The following is a 16,885-nucleotide window of genomic DNA, read 5'->3' as shown; positions in this document are numbered from 1 at the left end:
TGTGTTCTCACCACCGTCAAACACTGTTAGTGATCCTGTATCTTTTATTTCTCTTCTCCTGTAGGCTATATGTAACGGGAGAGTATAGATCCACAGACATTCTATGATCACTGCAGTTAACCCATTGGAACATTACAACTTTTATCATTTATAAACAATATATTATTCACATCAAAATTGTAAATCAGATTTTTCCTTATATTTCAGTATGTGAAATGTTTATTTTTATAATTTTATAGTTCACATGTACATTTAAAAAATTACTTCATTTGCACCATTGAATTCCAGAAATCACACACAATTACTTATTTTGCCTTACACAACTCTATTAATACAAATTAATACATTCATCAACATCCAGGATTATACTCTACATCAAACAGGGCTTTGTTTTTTATGCAAGGACATAGAATTTATATGTACATCTCTGTATTTACACTGTGCCATAATTGTAAAGCAGAATAATAGAACACTGAAGGATTGTGGGTTCATGTAGAATGAGCTAAAAGACAAAAATGCAATATAATTTGGATTCTGACTGCCTGTAAAGTACACTCAAGTCCTGGGAATTGAAGATTTGGTGCAGAATTGATGTTATTTACATAAAATTTAGGTTAAAAAATTTTGCATCTTTGTGTTTTAAACCATGTAATATTGTGTCACTCCACTTAATAAGTGTCAAAATGCACAATTTTGTGTTTTTATTTTGGTGCATATGGTTTGGGTAAGGCTGGAGGTTCAACAACAGCTGTCTCAGAAACACTGTCCATTCCAAAAGCCTAGCCCTGGAAATACAGTAAATATTATGTAATGGAGACCAGTACTTAGGGTCTGTATGTGGCTCATCAGCTTTGGCTTTCAATATATAGCATGTTTCCTTGTTTACTTGTATTATAACACAATTAATATCTCCAAATGCACCTATAATAGTTTTTTGAAACTCAATTCTGCATTTCTTTCATCCATCCCAAAGTAAATTATGAGATGCTCATGATTTCATAGTTCCTCAGCATGAGATATTCGATGTGGAGGAATGGTTTGGAGTCTCTGCGAAATGTTAGTTTCCACATAGAAAGCTAATAAAAGTACAGCTACTCAATTTTCCGCCCTCCCAAGTTTTCTGTCTTGTGCTCGGGTACAGTTCCACATGTTCCCCTTCATTTGTGACACTTCACTCCAGTGAATCCAGGTAAAGAGCACCAAACAGGTCATTGAAATAGAAAGCATCTTTCTCGACAACCAAACCTGGCTTATTTTGTGAAAGCATCGCTGGATAGTGTGAGGAGTAAAATGTTTGACAGGTTCTTCACTAGATAATTTGTTCTTGTTCAGTAAGCCACTTGGCTTGGTTGTATATCCACTGTCCTTCTGAGTTGCCCTCACCACGTAGTCGGTAATGGCATTTTGTACCTAAGTTTCCTGTCTCCAAAGAAGAATGTTATCATACACTATCCACCTCAGGTTCATTGACATCTGCTCATGGTGTTTACGGTGCCACTTCTTGATCAACAAGCCACAGAGAATGATGATCGATGAAGAATCTCTCCCACCAATACAATGGTGAGGATAGGTTAAACAAAAATGACCCTCTTAGAGTGGAGAAATAAAACTTTACTGTACAATAACTTTACAATGAGACAGCCAGACATTGTCACTTCAAGGGTAACATTCCAAACAGAAACTCACTAATTTCCCCCTTTGTCTTACTCAATAGGAATACTGATCTACCTTTTAATAATTTCTTTGATTTTCACAATATCTCAAGCTAGATAACTCAGCATTGAGTTAACGTTCATGTTGCTCAGGAGTTTTCTTTCACTTTCACATGTAGCATTTTTTTACATTAAATGCAGTAGTTAAATGCATGTTGTTGTCTATTGGTCATGTTTTTTGGTTAGTTTCTTTCTGGAGAAAGTGCTAATCACCTTGCATGTGGTCATGTTTTGGAGATCTTTAATTAGGATTCATTTTCTGATCATTGCTACCGACATTTCACCCCAACTTCTTTCCCTCCTCCTGAAGGCTTTTGCTCGGGTGCAGTTCCACAGATACCATCTGACCTCACTTACATTACAGTCGTTCATGTACAAGTATGGAGACTGTATGTTGACAACCCATTCAGCTCTATAAGGCATCAGGGCATCTTAAGTCATAACAATACAAAAGAGAGTCATGCAGCCTGCTGAATGTACACCGGCTCTTTCGAGAGCAGTCCATTTGGTCCTTCAAGTTTATTTCCCTCCACTAACCATGGTCAACCCCAATCTTGTCTGATGATCCATTTTCTAAGAATTATCACTGAATAATGATCACAGCTGACTTTTGTCAGCTGTGTCCAAAATAATGATCACTGATCATTTTTGTAGTCAGTCACTCGGTATTCCCCTGGAAAGGTGAGCTAATTTGACACAGACCAAGGAGCAAATGATGGATTCATGTGATCTCTTCAGCTCAGTACAAAGTGGGGTGCTGACTTTATCAGCCGGATTGTGGAATTTTTAAAACTCCTTAACCTCCAGAATGAGTCAGAAATACTTATGATTACCTAAAAGAAACCCTGCCATTTCCATCACTTCCTGTTTCTTTGTGATTCTGTGCACAGCCATGATGAATCACTAGTAGCATTAGCAAGATAGTGCTCTATCGATCACACACTCAATTCTTTTAAAACATCAAATTTAAATAAAACAAAAATACGAAACTAGGAAGTTCCTCTCCAGTGATTGCTCCCTTTAACCAAACACATACTGCTTTTTAAGAGCCTTTGTGAATTATTTTTTGCCTTCCAAGCTACAATTCACTATGACGGACTGGAGGTTCCAATTTGTTTGAAAGTGCGCTTAGGACCTTCTCAAACTTTTCATATCGCTCGACTTGGTTGCCTTCTGCTCCTCGGCTCCCCCACAGCAACCGCATCTGGAACTCAGTTTTGAAGATTTCAAGAATTTGTTCATTTTCCTGAAATCCTGAGGAAGAAAACAAATAAGAAGTCATATCTTTAAGCTTCCTTTGATAAAAGTGTTTCTAGCTGAACAACAAGTGTTTCTATCTGAATGCCACAAACATCTTAACCCTGGGTTATTGTAGGATATTCCTATCTTTCGCTCCTGAAGTGGACTCTGAGCAGTCAATGCAGCTGTCAAAGGTTGGAACTGAGGAGACTTTTTTTATACAATGAGTTATGAAGTTATGATCTGGAATAAGCTGCCTGAAAGAGTAGTGGGAGCACATTCATTTGAAACTGCCAAAATGGAATTCAGTAAATGTTTGAAGGGGAAAATTTGCAGGACCATGGGTCAGAGAAGTGGGACTAATCATGTAACCGTGATAGGAATGATGCCCAAGTGAGCTTTCTGCACTGTACCATTATTTGACTCTATAAGATGCAGCGTAAAAATATGTCTGCCCACCATACTAACTGCTACAGAGCACACTTTAATACTCCATGTAATATTTCGATTCCCTGTATCAGACACCCACGTAGTCTTTCTGAATAAAACTGACATTAGTAACCATTGTTCTGAATTACATGCACTCTGTGTTGCAGACTTGTATCCAACAAGAACAATGAGCTTCATCACTGGCATTCAACCCATCTGTCTGGACTGAATCCAAGTCTACATCTCAGAGGAGAAAGCACTGAGAACTGACAATGTGCTAATAGTGCTTACAGAATTGTAGTAACACACAAATTCTCTTACTTTTTAACCACACTACATGTTGTATTATTTCCCAAACCAGACTCTCAGAAGCAGCTGACTCAAGGGCCTCACAATTTTGCTTTGTAAACAGTTCTACAGGGATAGGGGCGTGACCTATTGCTGAACATTTTCTTTCTTATCTCTGACAAGGTAACTGCTATTTCTCAGTGTTTCCCCTCTGGCTGTACTTGCAAAATGCATAAAGATACCTTCTGGGGATGTGCTCAGGAGAAGCTATACATATTCTCCTTTTCCTTGGTACAGCTGCCTTTCTTTCCATTCTCCCTTGAGAACAATTGCATATAAATGGAAAGTCCAAAGTACATTTCATTAGAATGAAGCCTTTGAATTGTTAGCGAGTATTGTGTGGTTTTATAGGTTAGGGGATTCTCGGTTTCATTTCCTGGTTTGAACCATGTTAATTGACTTTAATCAGGCTAATAGTGGTCTGCAATTGGCAGTAGTATCTCTAAATTAAGATGGGGAAACCAAATTCAGCTCAGATTTTTGTCAGTGACCCCTGTTGGATTGGGTTAGGTTTGTTATTGCAGTGATTGATCATTTTCAAATCTCACTCATGGAAAATTAGTTTGGTAGGGTGGGGACTAAAGAGACTGGGAAGGGCCCAACCAATGAAGCTGCACCCCCAGTGTGTCATCCCATTATTCGGAAGGTGGAGAGACAATTGGGGAGTGAGAGATTATTGAAAAATAGAAGTATTTAATCAAGTGAAAGGGAGAACAACACTCCTTACTCATTTACCTTGTAGTTTCAGTTCAGCATTTGTTCTGTACAGGCCTCCATGATGTGCAATCGTCCTTGCAGCCTCCAGATGTGACATAACTACCTCCACACCACTTTCACTGATCTCCCATGCCTCCATGTTGTCAGCATTCACAACGTTACGTTCAAGCAGAGTGATGAGGGGAACCACATGAGGAAAGGTCGTGTTGGTCAGCGGAGATACTTCTGAAATAGAGTTTTTTTTTAAAACACGAGAAGATTGAAATAGTCGAAAGGAATAAGGATATGAAGCATGGAATGAGAAAATATCTCTTTAAGTTATCTGTTAAATTAGGATCTCTACCAGACTTCCGAGGGAATGTTCTGCATAAATATTAACAGATGTATTGAAACAAAACCCCAAAATTTCACTGTTCTCTTCTCGCTTTGTAGCTCTACAAATAGTCTCCCTCAGTGCCTCAGTAGCAGAGGAACTATAGTATCCTGTGGTGCATTTAATACTGTCAGTACTATCTAATTCTATCTAAAGGAGATTCAGGTTGCACAGGGTGGTGGTCATGGGGGTGGTATGGGGGGAGGAGGCTGCAAGAAGGGTCTGAGAAGAGAAGGGACCTGCGAATAGGTTTGGGGGAGAAAGGGAGGCTTCAAAGGAGAGTGGACAGTTCTAAATCTGTCAACAAAGAAATGCTTAACTAATTAGGAACCAAGAAGATTGTAAATAATGTGGATAATTAATTCATTGAAAATTAATTTGGAATCTCTCATTTAAGTTTGCATAAATTCAGAAGTTGTAATGAACATTGTGCTCATTGTTAAATTTAAATCTGAGATTGCTATCTGAGATGCTGTAAGCAGGCTTGTAACTGCCTAGTTAAACTCTTCTAACTTTGTGCTTATGCAATGGGTAAAGTATTTGTTCTGACTTACCAGTCTGCACAAGATGTGTTTCCAGTGATGGCATTTTGTGTGAAGTGTGTGTCAGTTATTGAAGAAATAAAAACTTTGCTAACTTACTGTAAAGTCCAGGAAATTAATTATTTGCTTGTGTGTTATGGGCTATAAGTTTAACAGACAATTTGTCAAGGATATTGTTGAATTATTCTAATTCTGCTTCTGTGTGAGTTCAAATACTCCATATATCAACACAAATACAAAAATATTATAACTATGTGATTGCATCATCTAATAAAGGAATTTGTGAGAATGGAAAAGTAGCCCCCACATACCCTGAAAACCAAATAGTAGTCCTGAAGAAAGTCAAGAGAAGGGCCAAAAAAAGTAGCCTCTGCCAACTTTCCCACTGTTGACAAAATGGTACAGAGGATGTCAGTCAATGACCTTCGCCCTTCCATGCACCTCCACTCCTCTTCTGCATTATTTGGCAGCCTCGCCCACTCCCCAAAGTGACCAGAAAATCCTGGTCAAAATTTAGCAGTCAGTAGATATTGGATCTGTATCCATTCCAGTCTGCGTTGTTTCCTAATCTAAGTCCAAGCTCATCAGGCAAGGCACCGAACAGGCTTTGGGAATTTTGTCCCATAGTAGAGAGACTGATTTGCCACACAGAAACAGCCATTAGACAAAAAACTTTAAAAGGGGATTTTGTCCCTTTGTTCCCCTCTACCCTAGAAGGGGAGGATTTTCTTTTTAAAAAGCTGTACACAGTTGTTAAAGAATCAATCACCTCTTCCTTCATTCATATTTTTCATGAACGGCTTCAGTTTCTTTTCATAGAGAATTGCCCCCTCAGTGTGTCGTTGTCGAAGAATCATCCATGTCTGCTCAAGCCTTGAGATCTACAAAGTGCAGGAAAACAAAGGTAAGTAGAAGTTATAATTGTGTGGAAACGGATTTTTAAAACTGCATGACATCAATTGGTGGGCATCTTGCAATTACATTGCAATATTCATCTTTACAATGTCTTCTTCTATCAGAAAGGACAGTAATTCATCGGTTTTTTTTCACCTCCACTTGGATTATTTATTGAAGTAACAAAGTGGAATGATGATGATCGTGCAGTAGATGTTGCAAGTAAGAACTTCCAAAGGGCATATATTAAAGTCCAGTACCACATAACAGACTTATTTAGAAAACACAAGCAAATGATATTAAAGGGACAGTGGCAAACTAGGCATCAAGTTGGCTCATGGGGTAGGAGTCAGAGATTAATGGGGAATGGATGTTTGTTTGACTGATGGCAAATATGTAGTGAAGTCCCAGGGATTAATGTTAGAATAATAGTGTTTTTTCATTATATAAATAACCTGTACTTTGACATTCAGTACAATTCAAAAATTTGTGGATGATGCACCACTTAGCAATGTAATGAACAGCAGAGTAACAAATTTCAGGAGGACATAGAGAGACGTGGCTCATACAATTCAATGGGGTTTAAGTGTGATGTGATGTTATTCAGGAAAAACAACATAAAGAAGCATAATAATGTAAATATTTGAAAGGGATGCAAAAGCAGATAAATTGGAGATACAAATTCACATATCCTTGAAGATGGCAAGTTAAGAAAACATCTGAGAAAGTTGGCTTTATAAATAGGGATATAAAATACAAAAGAAAACAAGCTATCACTGGTTAGGCCTTAACTGGAGTAATATGTATAATGCAGTGGGTTTGTGATGCAGATTGACACCAATAGCATGGGTTCAATTCCTGCAATGACTGAGGTTATCATGAAGGACTCTCCTTCTCAACCTCTCCCCTTGCCTAAGCTCTGATGACCCTCAGGTTAAATCACCACCAGTCATCTCTCTTTATAATAGACAACAGCCCTATTGTCTGGTAAGACTATGACGACTTTACCTTTTACCTGTGACATAGTGGTTATGTCACTGGATTAATAATGCGGAACTCCAGGTTAATGTTCTAAGGTTATGGGCTCACACCTCACAATTGCAGATGGTGAAATCTTAATTCAAGAAAAGTGGGAATTACAAGCTAGCCTGTTAATCATTGTAAAAATCCACCTGGTTCACTAACGTGCACTAAAGAAGGAAATCTGCCAGCCTTACCCGGTCTGGCCTACATGCAATTCCTGACACAAAGCAACATAGCTGACTCTGAACTGCCCTCTGGGCAGTTAGGGATTAACATTAAATGCTTAACATCCAGTGACTTCCACATCCCATGAATGAGCATCAAGAAAAGTTTAGAGAATTATACATAAGGAAGGATGCAAGAGTCCTGGAGAGAGTAGAGTGGAGGTTGAGCAGCAAGATATAGGAGAATGAGCAAGTTGAGATTGTTCTCCTTAGAGCAGAAACAATTAAATGGATGCCTAATAGAGATGTTTAAAATGATAAGGGGCTAAATAGGGAAAGCTGTTTCTTCTGCCAAATGAGTTGATAACAATTTTATAAATATTAAATAATTGGCAAAAGGGCTGGAGGAGAAATGGGGAGAAATTTCTCTGTAATGTGAGCCATAGAGTCTGTGACACACCACCAAAACCTTGAGACCAAATTGGACAGTTGTTTCAAAAATCTAGAACAGGTACAATAGCCAAATGACATCCTACTGTTCTGTAAGAATCTATGAACTCACAATCCAAGAGCCTTTTGTAGAATAATGGACAAAATCAATGAAGTTAATCCTCAGAACACCAGGAATAATACCAAAATGCTGTTTTCTGGAAATCGAATTCAATTTATTCAATCACCCCAAATTTGTAACCCTGATGTTATTTCACAAAACAACTCTATTACATAAAATAGTGATTTACAATTATTGTGAGCAGTGCCAGAGAGGATTAAATAGTCTTACAAAAAGGTCTAAAGGATACTTGTGTTTCAATTGAATTACTTGAACAATCCGTCCCACCCCATCTGCAGCAATCCAACTGACACCTGACAGTGACCACAAAGAATCAAGCAAATAAGCACAGAATTTAATTCACACACACAAGTCGCTCATTTATATAATTATCCAGTTATCAAACGCTGAGTCTGGAATGTAACAAAAGGAAAATTATAATATTTCTTAAATTAAATTTTAACACTACTGTTGTATGTACCATGACTAACAAGAAAGAAGCCAATGCATCATCTGAAATGGACAAACATGCTTCATCTTTGGAACAATGCCATCTTGTAAATAAGAAGATGCAGCAAACCACATTTACTGGATGGCTCTCATATTTCCTGTTAATAGATTTTGGATCAATACAGGATCAGGACTGATGAGTGAAGACATTTAATGAGGCATCTAAAAGCCTTTAGCTGCATTGTGCATCAGGCATAAAATACTTAGGGGTTATGGTCAATGTTTTTTTATGTGACAATATTTAGTGTGATGTTGTTGCATATGACTGACATAATTACTGCATTTTCATGGTGTCGAGGTACTTTTGGATGTGATGTACACAAAATTACAAAAGAAACAAGGCGTGAAACAACAAAAATTGCTGGAAATACTCAGTAGGTAGTGCAGCATCCATATAGAGAAATAAAGTTAATCCTTCAGGTCACAAAGAAAGATCAATCTCAACCTGAAACATTTATTCTCTCTCCACAGTTGCTACCTGACCTGCTGAGTGTTTATGTTTCAGATTTCCAGCATCCACAGTATTTTGTTTCTGCACCCCACTGGTAGACGGGGTGCAGAAACACTGAGGCCAGTGCATTCTGGTACCCCACTACATCCTACTCTGATAAGTTTGTAACCTGTGTCTCTGAGAAAACAGTGAACAGAGAGGCCCCTGCAAAATACAGCTGCTGAGGGAAATCATTCAACAAACCATATTGGTTCTCACTAGATGTGTGGGAAGGTTTGAGAAGACTTCTTTTTTGCTAAGAGGCTTATAATCAATTGGGACTAGTAAATTAATCAAGGATAAGAAACTCTCTAAAGAATTATCTCACAGTTTCCATCACCTACCTGAGGCATTTCTAAAGCTTTCATCACAGCAGCAAAGCCAAACATATTTCCCATATTGCTCTTCAGTTCAGCAGCCAGCTGTATAGTTTTGTGAAGGAGAGCGGCCCGCTCCTCTGTGCTGCCAGTACAGCCGAGGATATCCACCGCCATCATGATTGACATTGTATTAAAACTGGGAAAATAAAACAAATAAAAGTCACAGTTGAAAACAGCAAACGCTGGAAACAAACAGCAAGTCATTTGGAAGGAAGAAATATAGTTAATGTTTCAGATTGATGATTTTTCATTAGAACTCCTGTTGAAGAGCAAAGTTTTTCTTCAAAGTCTGATAGTTGCACGCAACACCGACCTCAGGCTAATTCGTTTGGAAAATAATATTACTCAGAGGTTCTCCACATTGCTCCTTGTGTGGTTGACTGCCAGAATTCTGAAGTAGTTCCCTCCAGTAGTTGTCGAGTCCTCTTTATAGGACAATCCACATCACCAAATAAATTCTGTGAAGTTACATGCACATCGCCTATTCTAACCCCACTGATTTTGAGTGACCCACCACACTCCTTATCCTTGATCTTTCTTTCTCTGATTCCTCTATTAGCCAAATTTATTAGATCACATCTGTGCAGTTCCAAACTCTCAGAGGTCTTATTTTAACTCTGTTTAAATGAATGAATTTAGAGTCAGTTAAAATCAAGATCTCAAATTTGACACTACTACCTCTGAATGTCACTCATTATCATCTGTTGCTTTAACCTGGTGCAACTATTCAATGATCTACCTGCCAACAAGCTAAAGATTCATTTTCGGTACTTGTAGTATCTGTTTGTTAAGGGCACTATTTGGAGCTGCTATAAACTGCTCAACAGGTTATGCAGCCTCAGAGTAAATGTTGAACTGCTTTAAATTAATATTTAGGTTGCTCACAGGTAATCAAAATTTCAAAGTAAGAGATATAAATTGTAATTGATAATAAGGGATTTGAGTTTTCAAACATCCTGACAGTTTCCACAAAATTTTCACTCACTGTGCAAAATACAGCAAGTACGTATTCAACTGCAAAGTATAGCTGAAAGTTGCATTGGAAATGCAACAACTCCTGTGCAGGTCCTGTTTTGGTACACAGAAGAATATCATTCCTCATGAACGAAGGAGCATACACAGACTGCTCCAATATCATCTTTGAGACATTTAGTAGGCAAGAAGTTGGGTGAAGGAGTGCATGAAGTTCCTCCCACATTTTCCTTTCTAACTATGGGAATGAGTCCCACCTCAGCTCAGCTGTGTTGCAAGCAATGGGATAGAGCAAAGGCAATCACCCTGACATACCTGCTTATGCTTTTCATCCTTTAACTCCTCCCCTGAAAGCACCAATGAGGGGTGGCCACCATCCCTCTCAAACAAATCTCAGGTTCTACTTCTAAAGACCCATATATTGAGGTTTTTGTGAAATTTGGGAGGTGACAACAGAGACAAATATGAGCTGGTTACCAGCCTTTGCTTCATATTCTAAAAGCTCAGTGAGAAAAGCAACAACATAGAACCTACTACTTTAATTCACTTTGGTTTTGTACAAAACCAGATCATTTTTTTAACTCACTTCTGGAACATGGGTGTCACTGGCTGAGCCAGCATTTATTGCCCATCTCTAGTTGTACTTGAGAAGTTGTTGGTGAGCTGCCTTATTCAACCACTGCAGTCCATGTGCTGTGGGTTTACCCAAAATGGCGATAGAGAGAGAGCTCCAGAATTTTGACCCAGCAACAGTGAAAGAACAACAATATATTTCTAAGTCAGAATGGTGGTGGCTTGGAGGGGCACTTGTAAATGTTGGGTGTTTTGTTCAGCCCACAGACTGAGGCAGCTGATATTGAATACAGCACTGGTAGGAATGTCAAAATTGATCTGTATTTTCCCAAGCAATAGAAGGGAAGATGAAAACATCAGAAGTGTTCCTGCTCCAGTTTACTCTCTAGTGACTCCATCCTGTGATGCACCTCATTGAGAAAAGTCCTGTTTACCTCCATGACTTAGAATTCCGATATGAAGGAAATGAGCGCCTAGATGCAGAGAAAAGCAGGGAGACCTGTATCTTCAAGAAAGGGGCAAGAAAATGGACAAGTCACTCTCTTTCCCTCAGGAAAGAAAAATGAAAAAGGATGTTTCCTCTTGTGGGTGAGTCCAGACTGGGGGTGCCATTTTGAAATTAGATGTCACTCTTTTAAGAAAGAGGTTTTTTTTTCTCTTGGAGGGTTGTGCAACTTTGGAACTGTGTGCCTGAGAAGTCTGTGACAATGCTGTCACTTTAAAAAAGTTAGTTTGTCTTGGGTTCTTTTTTTAAAGAGAGGTAATAAAGGCACAGGGACCAAAGGATCTAGGAAGAGCCTAGTTTAACAATGGCAGAAGAGTGACCAGTTCTCCCAGTTCAGGATTTTTATAGTTTGGTTTAGCTGTGGCAGTCACACAATGCTGGAGTCCAGGAAGGTTGCAAGCTTCAGTAAATGATTCCAGACTGACTTTCTCTCTGAAATCTCTTTGGAAGTTGTTCCCTCCTGCCTGTAAGAATCTGTGTTTCAATTTACTTTTTTGCCAAGGGGTGTGTTTATGGGATGTTACTGGATCGGAACAGTTCCTTAATTAAGTTGCTTTATCAAGTCAATTAGTTTTCCGATAGTTAAGTTATTCTAAATTTCATTTTCTTTTGTTCATGTTTCAAGTGCAGCGTTTAAATAAATTCTATTTTGCTTAAAGCTGAGTGGTTTGACAAGCTGCATCAAACCTGGAATATCCACTTCACATCTGCCTTTAAAATAAGAAAAAGTTAGGGTCTGGGCTACCTTCTTAAAATATTTTGAGGGCATCTGAACCATATCAAATCGCTGTGTAAGTGAATCATTGAATATTTTTAAGGCAGGGTAGACGGATTTTCATTAGGCAGGGGAATCCAAAATTATCAGGGTAGATAGAAATGTAGAATTCAAAACACAAACAGATTAGCTATGATCTAATTGAATGGCAGAATAGGCTTGAGGAGCCAAATGGTCTACTTCTCCTATTTCGTATGTTGGTATGTAAAATATAAACTACATTTGTAAATCTGTGCTGCAGTAGCTGCACTGTCTGATTGAGTGTAAGCAAACAGGTCTGTTCAAATATAGTGTTGTTGTCCCACTGAATTCAATAGAGATTTCACGAATTGATGCCAAACTTTTAAGAAGCTGTTGCTATGAGTCCTTCTGTTTTAAAGTAAATGATCTGCCACATAGCCAAAAACAAGGAACGTGGTTTGCATCACGACTCTCTGCTTCTCTCACCGTTCCAATAAGTCGAGTCGGAGCTGGTGCCCATGGGGAAGAGTGAGTAACTCCAGGCCTGAGCTCACTCCCATCTGCTTCTGCAGTTCCTTAGAAACAGCCAGTATCCTAGCAACCTGTGTGGACAGGATATAAAGGAGATTAATCAACTTGCACTCTCAGCAATTACACAGACACAAATAACAGGCATCACATTCACCCATTGAATATTGATCTGTTTATCAAACAGCATCTTGCAGTTATTCTACCAAGTATGAAACATCAAGAATCTTGATTAACAATTTTGGAAAAACATTTGTCTCATAAACAAACATAATAAATATTTAGAATCCATGTCAACCTTCAAACATATTGAAAGATTTTAACTTTAAAAGAAAAGCATCACTACAGTCCCAAAGACTATATTGAACTGAGATTTTGGAACAACTGATAATATGCCAACAATATTACTTCAAGATAAATAAACAAAAAAAAATTAATACCCTTCATTTCTTCTTTCAAGCTTGCTAACTGTTGCTAGTATAAAACGTTTTTGGCTCAGCTACCATTTAGCATCCCATCCAAGTTGCTACTCTTGTTGTGTGAGTCTCAGTCATGAATGTCCAAATTCTATTCAACTGTACGGGCATCACAATTGAACTGGATCTTATCAATACAGATATGTATACACCCATGTACTTAGCAGCAAGGCAAGTGCTGGGATAACTATTTCGAGTAATATCCCAGGCCAACTTCACTTATCTTCCCTAGATCAGTGTATCAAGATGAACATCTAATTCCTGGCTGAATTTAACTAGCAGTGTAGATTATTACCTCTCAGGCTTATACTGTCTCAGTTTGACTCACTGGTGGTGCTTTTTCTCTAAGTCAGAGGCTCTGGGGTTCAAACTCTACTGTGGATTTGGGTGTACAATCGAGGTTTAGGTTTCAGTGCAGCATTGAAGGAGTATTGCACTGGTGGAGGTACGAATGTTTGGTTGAGACTTTGAACTCTCCCTGTTTACTCATTCAGATTGATACAGAATATCCCTCAGCACTTCAAAGTGTTCCTAAGATGTTATAGTCAAAATTTATCCCTTGTCCAAAAAAAAAGATTTACTATTCATTTCCTTGCTGCTGGTGAGACTTTTCTGTGCTTAAATCAGTTGGCATATGCCTACAGGACTGCAGTGACTACACACTTCAGAAGTTATTCATTGGCTGCAGAGCTTTGGGAAATCCTGAGGACACAAATGGATGATATCAATGAAAACTTTATGGCACCAAGCAGTGTAATTAACAACTGGAATAATTAGGCTCTTGGTGAGGAATTGCCAAAAAGGAAAGTTTGTTAATTCCACAAGCCAACAATGAAGATACAACTGGGGAAAATCAAACCAGTGCTCAGATTTTCTCACCGTGCAGTCTACTTTTGTGATGTGCTTGGCTGTAGTTTTTGGATCCTCCTCAGCCAACAGCTCCTTGACTTTCTTCAGCACTGTCATCTCGAGTGGCTTGTTCTCTGAAGGAATAAGTATCGACTGGTATCCGTTTGGCTTAAAGGATGACACCATTTCAATGATCGGGGCTGTGAAGGAGTGACACTGCAGCCCCTCCTCTTCTGTGAAAACTGGCATTTGACTGAGGAATGTTTCCGTCTCCATGATCCCAAAGTTTGTCTCAGACTGCCAGCTGGAGATGTTGGGATATTCCTCAACTTTCAACCGTTCTACATAGCTCTTTGCCATCAGTTGACTTTGTTTAAGGGCCAGGTCTAGCTGCTGCCTCTCCCAGTCGATGGGAGAAGAGGGTCGTAGCTCACAGTAGTGGGTGTGTTCCGCTTCTCTGAAATTATCTGAGGCCTTCCTCTGGGCCAACTGTGAGGAGCCATGCATTGGGGTAGAATGTGTGCTGTTACAGTGAGGCCCACTTGAGGCTTCTGAGGAGCCTCCCCTATTAGGGTCCTGACACAGTTTGTTACCAATAGGTGGGCTAAGTTGTGGCTCACTAGACCGTCGCAGGACTGGCGATGATGGCATCATTCTTTCCACTCGGCCTAGCTGGCTTTTGTGCTTCAAACCTGTGGAAGATGTTACAAAAAGTTAAATATAAGTGTTCTGATTCACACACTTCTCTGTTCTTCCCTACATTGTCTCATTGGAGGCTACAGCTCCATGAGGCTTGGGCCCCATCCCATTGCAGCTGGTATCCATTCTTCATGTACAGGCCTGGACTATGATGATTTTTTAACAGCAGAAGTTTATTGCAGCCTTGGACAGGGCCAGGCCTGAGATGCCAGGCCTTCAACCTGAAAATGAGCCAGCGTATGGGCCCAACCAAGAGCTGGATCTCACTTGATTGTCCACAAACAGTGCACTTTCCTTCAGGGTGTCACTGGATAGTGATGAGGAGCAGGACCCATGGTTATTGTTCCTCTACAATTGTGAGGCTAGATTTAAAAATAAACTCGTGAGGGTACTATGTTCTATCCTTCAGAACATTACTGATTTTTAAATGATGATTTATGTTTGTTCAGAATTTTATGAACTGTTTTGTGAATGAACCAATTAGGAGTTTACCATCACATTATTGCTAATATCCCACTTACTTGTGCTGTATTCAGGAGTCTGAGGAATCTCATTCACTGGAGACATTCCATGGTGAATATCCTTGATTTGGTCCATACTCAGAGCAAAGTTCCTAACTGTTTCCTTGTGATGTGGTGATGGAATACTGGAAAAAGAATAAGGGACTGGTGAGGGAACTTCTTCATTAACTCATCATTCAATTGTAAAGAGGCCACAAACTACACTTAGAAAATTCGCCTCCGCTCGTAATGTGTGAATGCATGTTTCACTCTGAGTGGATCAGAACCACAGGCCCCAGTGGCCTGCCAGCCTGTGCTCCTGGTTTGTGGCCTACTCAATTTTGAGGGTGGAGCTTTGTTAGCATCAGGACAGCGGGATGAAGATGGAGGTCAGACGCTTCTGAGGCAGCTAGCCATTCCGAACCACCACCCTAGTCCACATCCAGGCTACAAAAATGTACTGTGGTATTGAGAAAGGCAACAGGCCTGGTGTTCTGACAGCCCTGAGGAGCATTCCTATTCCCTGTTATTCAGGTTGGGCAAATCTGTACCTAATGCATTTCACATAGAGTAATTGATGTCTGACATACATTAGGGTGGTGCTGGAAAAGCACAGCAGGTCAGGCAGCAGCCGCAGAGCAGGAAAATTGATATTTCAGGCAAAAGCCCTTCATCGAGATTCCACTCTAATCTAGACTCTGATCTCCAGTCCTCACTTTTGCCATATATTAGACTGTCAATTTGCTTTTTAAAGACTTCATAGCACCACCCAAACCATTGCTGCAGCCCTGGTGATGGGACAGGGGAGTAGTAAGCTAATTGTCTGCCCACCATTTTCAGGGCACTACTACCCCAAGATTGGAATTCTGAAAATATGGTCCGTTTTAAAAAAAGCTTGTCGCTTGATATGCACCCTCCCTCTCCACCTCATCTCCTCAAGGCATGGTCACGTAATGGTTTCTTTAGTACTTACCATGGTCCAGATGCTCAGCCGAATGCCTTTTAAACAATCAGGTGAGTTGATCATGAGAGAGGTGGAGGAATCAGAGTTGATGCTTATCCTGCTATTGACTAACATACATATCTACACAGAGACAGAGCTTTTTACAGGGCTATTGTCTAATAAGCTGACCCTTGTTTTCTTTGGAGGGGAAGATGAGGCTTTTTTCTGGATTTTAAAACCCCAGGCATTTACCTATTGCCACAGCTGTCACTGCGGATCATCTTGTCAGACGTCAGACCGTCCGTCATAGTCACGCTGCGCCTCTTGATGTATCCACCTTTCTGGTTGGTTGGTGGGTGGGTCAGGCCATGTTTCCCATTGGACAGTCCATAGCTGGCCTCCAGGTAGCGGAGAGGGAGGGTGCGGTTGATTGGAGTGTAGATAACAGCACCGCTCTGCTCAGAGACCGGTTTGCGGTTCCCAACGTAAAACCTGACCAGGGCAGGGATGTTGTCAAAGCTCTCCCTCTCGAACAGGTACTGGATGCGGGTGTAGGTCTCATTAGGTTTGATCATCACCTTGTTGATTTTGAAATGCAGGGGTTCATTTTTCCATCGACAGGTCAGCACATAATCACCAACACATGTGAGTGAGTCACGAATGAGGAAATCTCCATTCTTCTGGACCAGGTTCTCAGAAACCTAAAAAATAAAGAGTTGATTTTTGTTTTAAA

The 16,885-nt window shown here is 39.8% G+C and overlaps 1 protein-coding gene across 8 annotated transcripts in view; it reads right to left on the bottom strand.

Moving 5' to 3' along the window:
• Nucleotides 1–219: 219 nt before the first annotated feature.
• LOC140469301 (SH2 domain-containing protein 3C-like) overlaps nt 220–16,885 on the bottom strand; it is a 185,110-nt gene continuing 168,444 nt past the window's right edge. For 5 of the 8 annotated variants that reach the window (XM_072565665.1, XM_072565667.1, XM_072565666.1 and 2 more), the window contains 8 exons: nt 16,405–16,853; nt 15,231–15,355; nt 14,041–14,702; nt 12,644–12,759; nt 9,336–9,507; nt 6,130–6,241; nt 4,464–4,670; nt 220–2,966 (listed from right to left, as the gene is read on the bottom strand). In XM_072565665.1, coding sequence (XP_072421766.1) covers nt 2,791–2,966; nt 4,464–4,670; nt 6,130–6,241; nt 9,336–9,507; nt 12,644–12,759; nt 14,041–14,702; nt 15,231–15,355; nt 16,405–16,853 — 2,019 coding nt within the window. In that variant the 3' untranslated portion in view covers nt 220–2,790. The remainder of the gene's footprint in view (nt 2,967–4,463; nt 4,671–6,129; nt 6,242–9,335; nt 9,508–12,643; nt 12,760–14,040; nt 14,703–15,230; nt 15,356–16,404; nt 16,854–16,885) is intronic. The other 3 variants (XM_072565670.1, XM_072565672.1, XM_072565671.1) reach the window with 1 other exon arrangement.

Source organism: Chiloscyllium punctatum, chromosome 49 (genome assembly GCF_047496795.1).
Source record: "Chiloscyllium punctatum isolate Juve2018m chromosome 49, sChiPun1.3, whole genome shotgun sequence".
NCBI lineage: Eukaryota > Metazoa > Chordata > Chondrichthyes > Orectolobiformes > Hemiscylliidae > Chiloscyllium > Chiloscyllium punctatum.
This window is presented reverse-complemented; position numbering and strand designations above follow the sequence as displayed.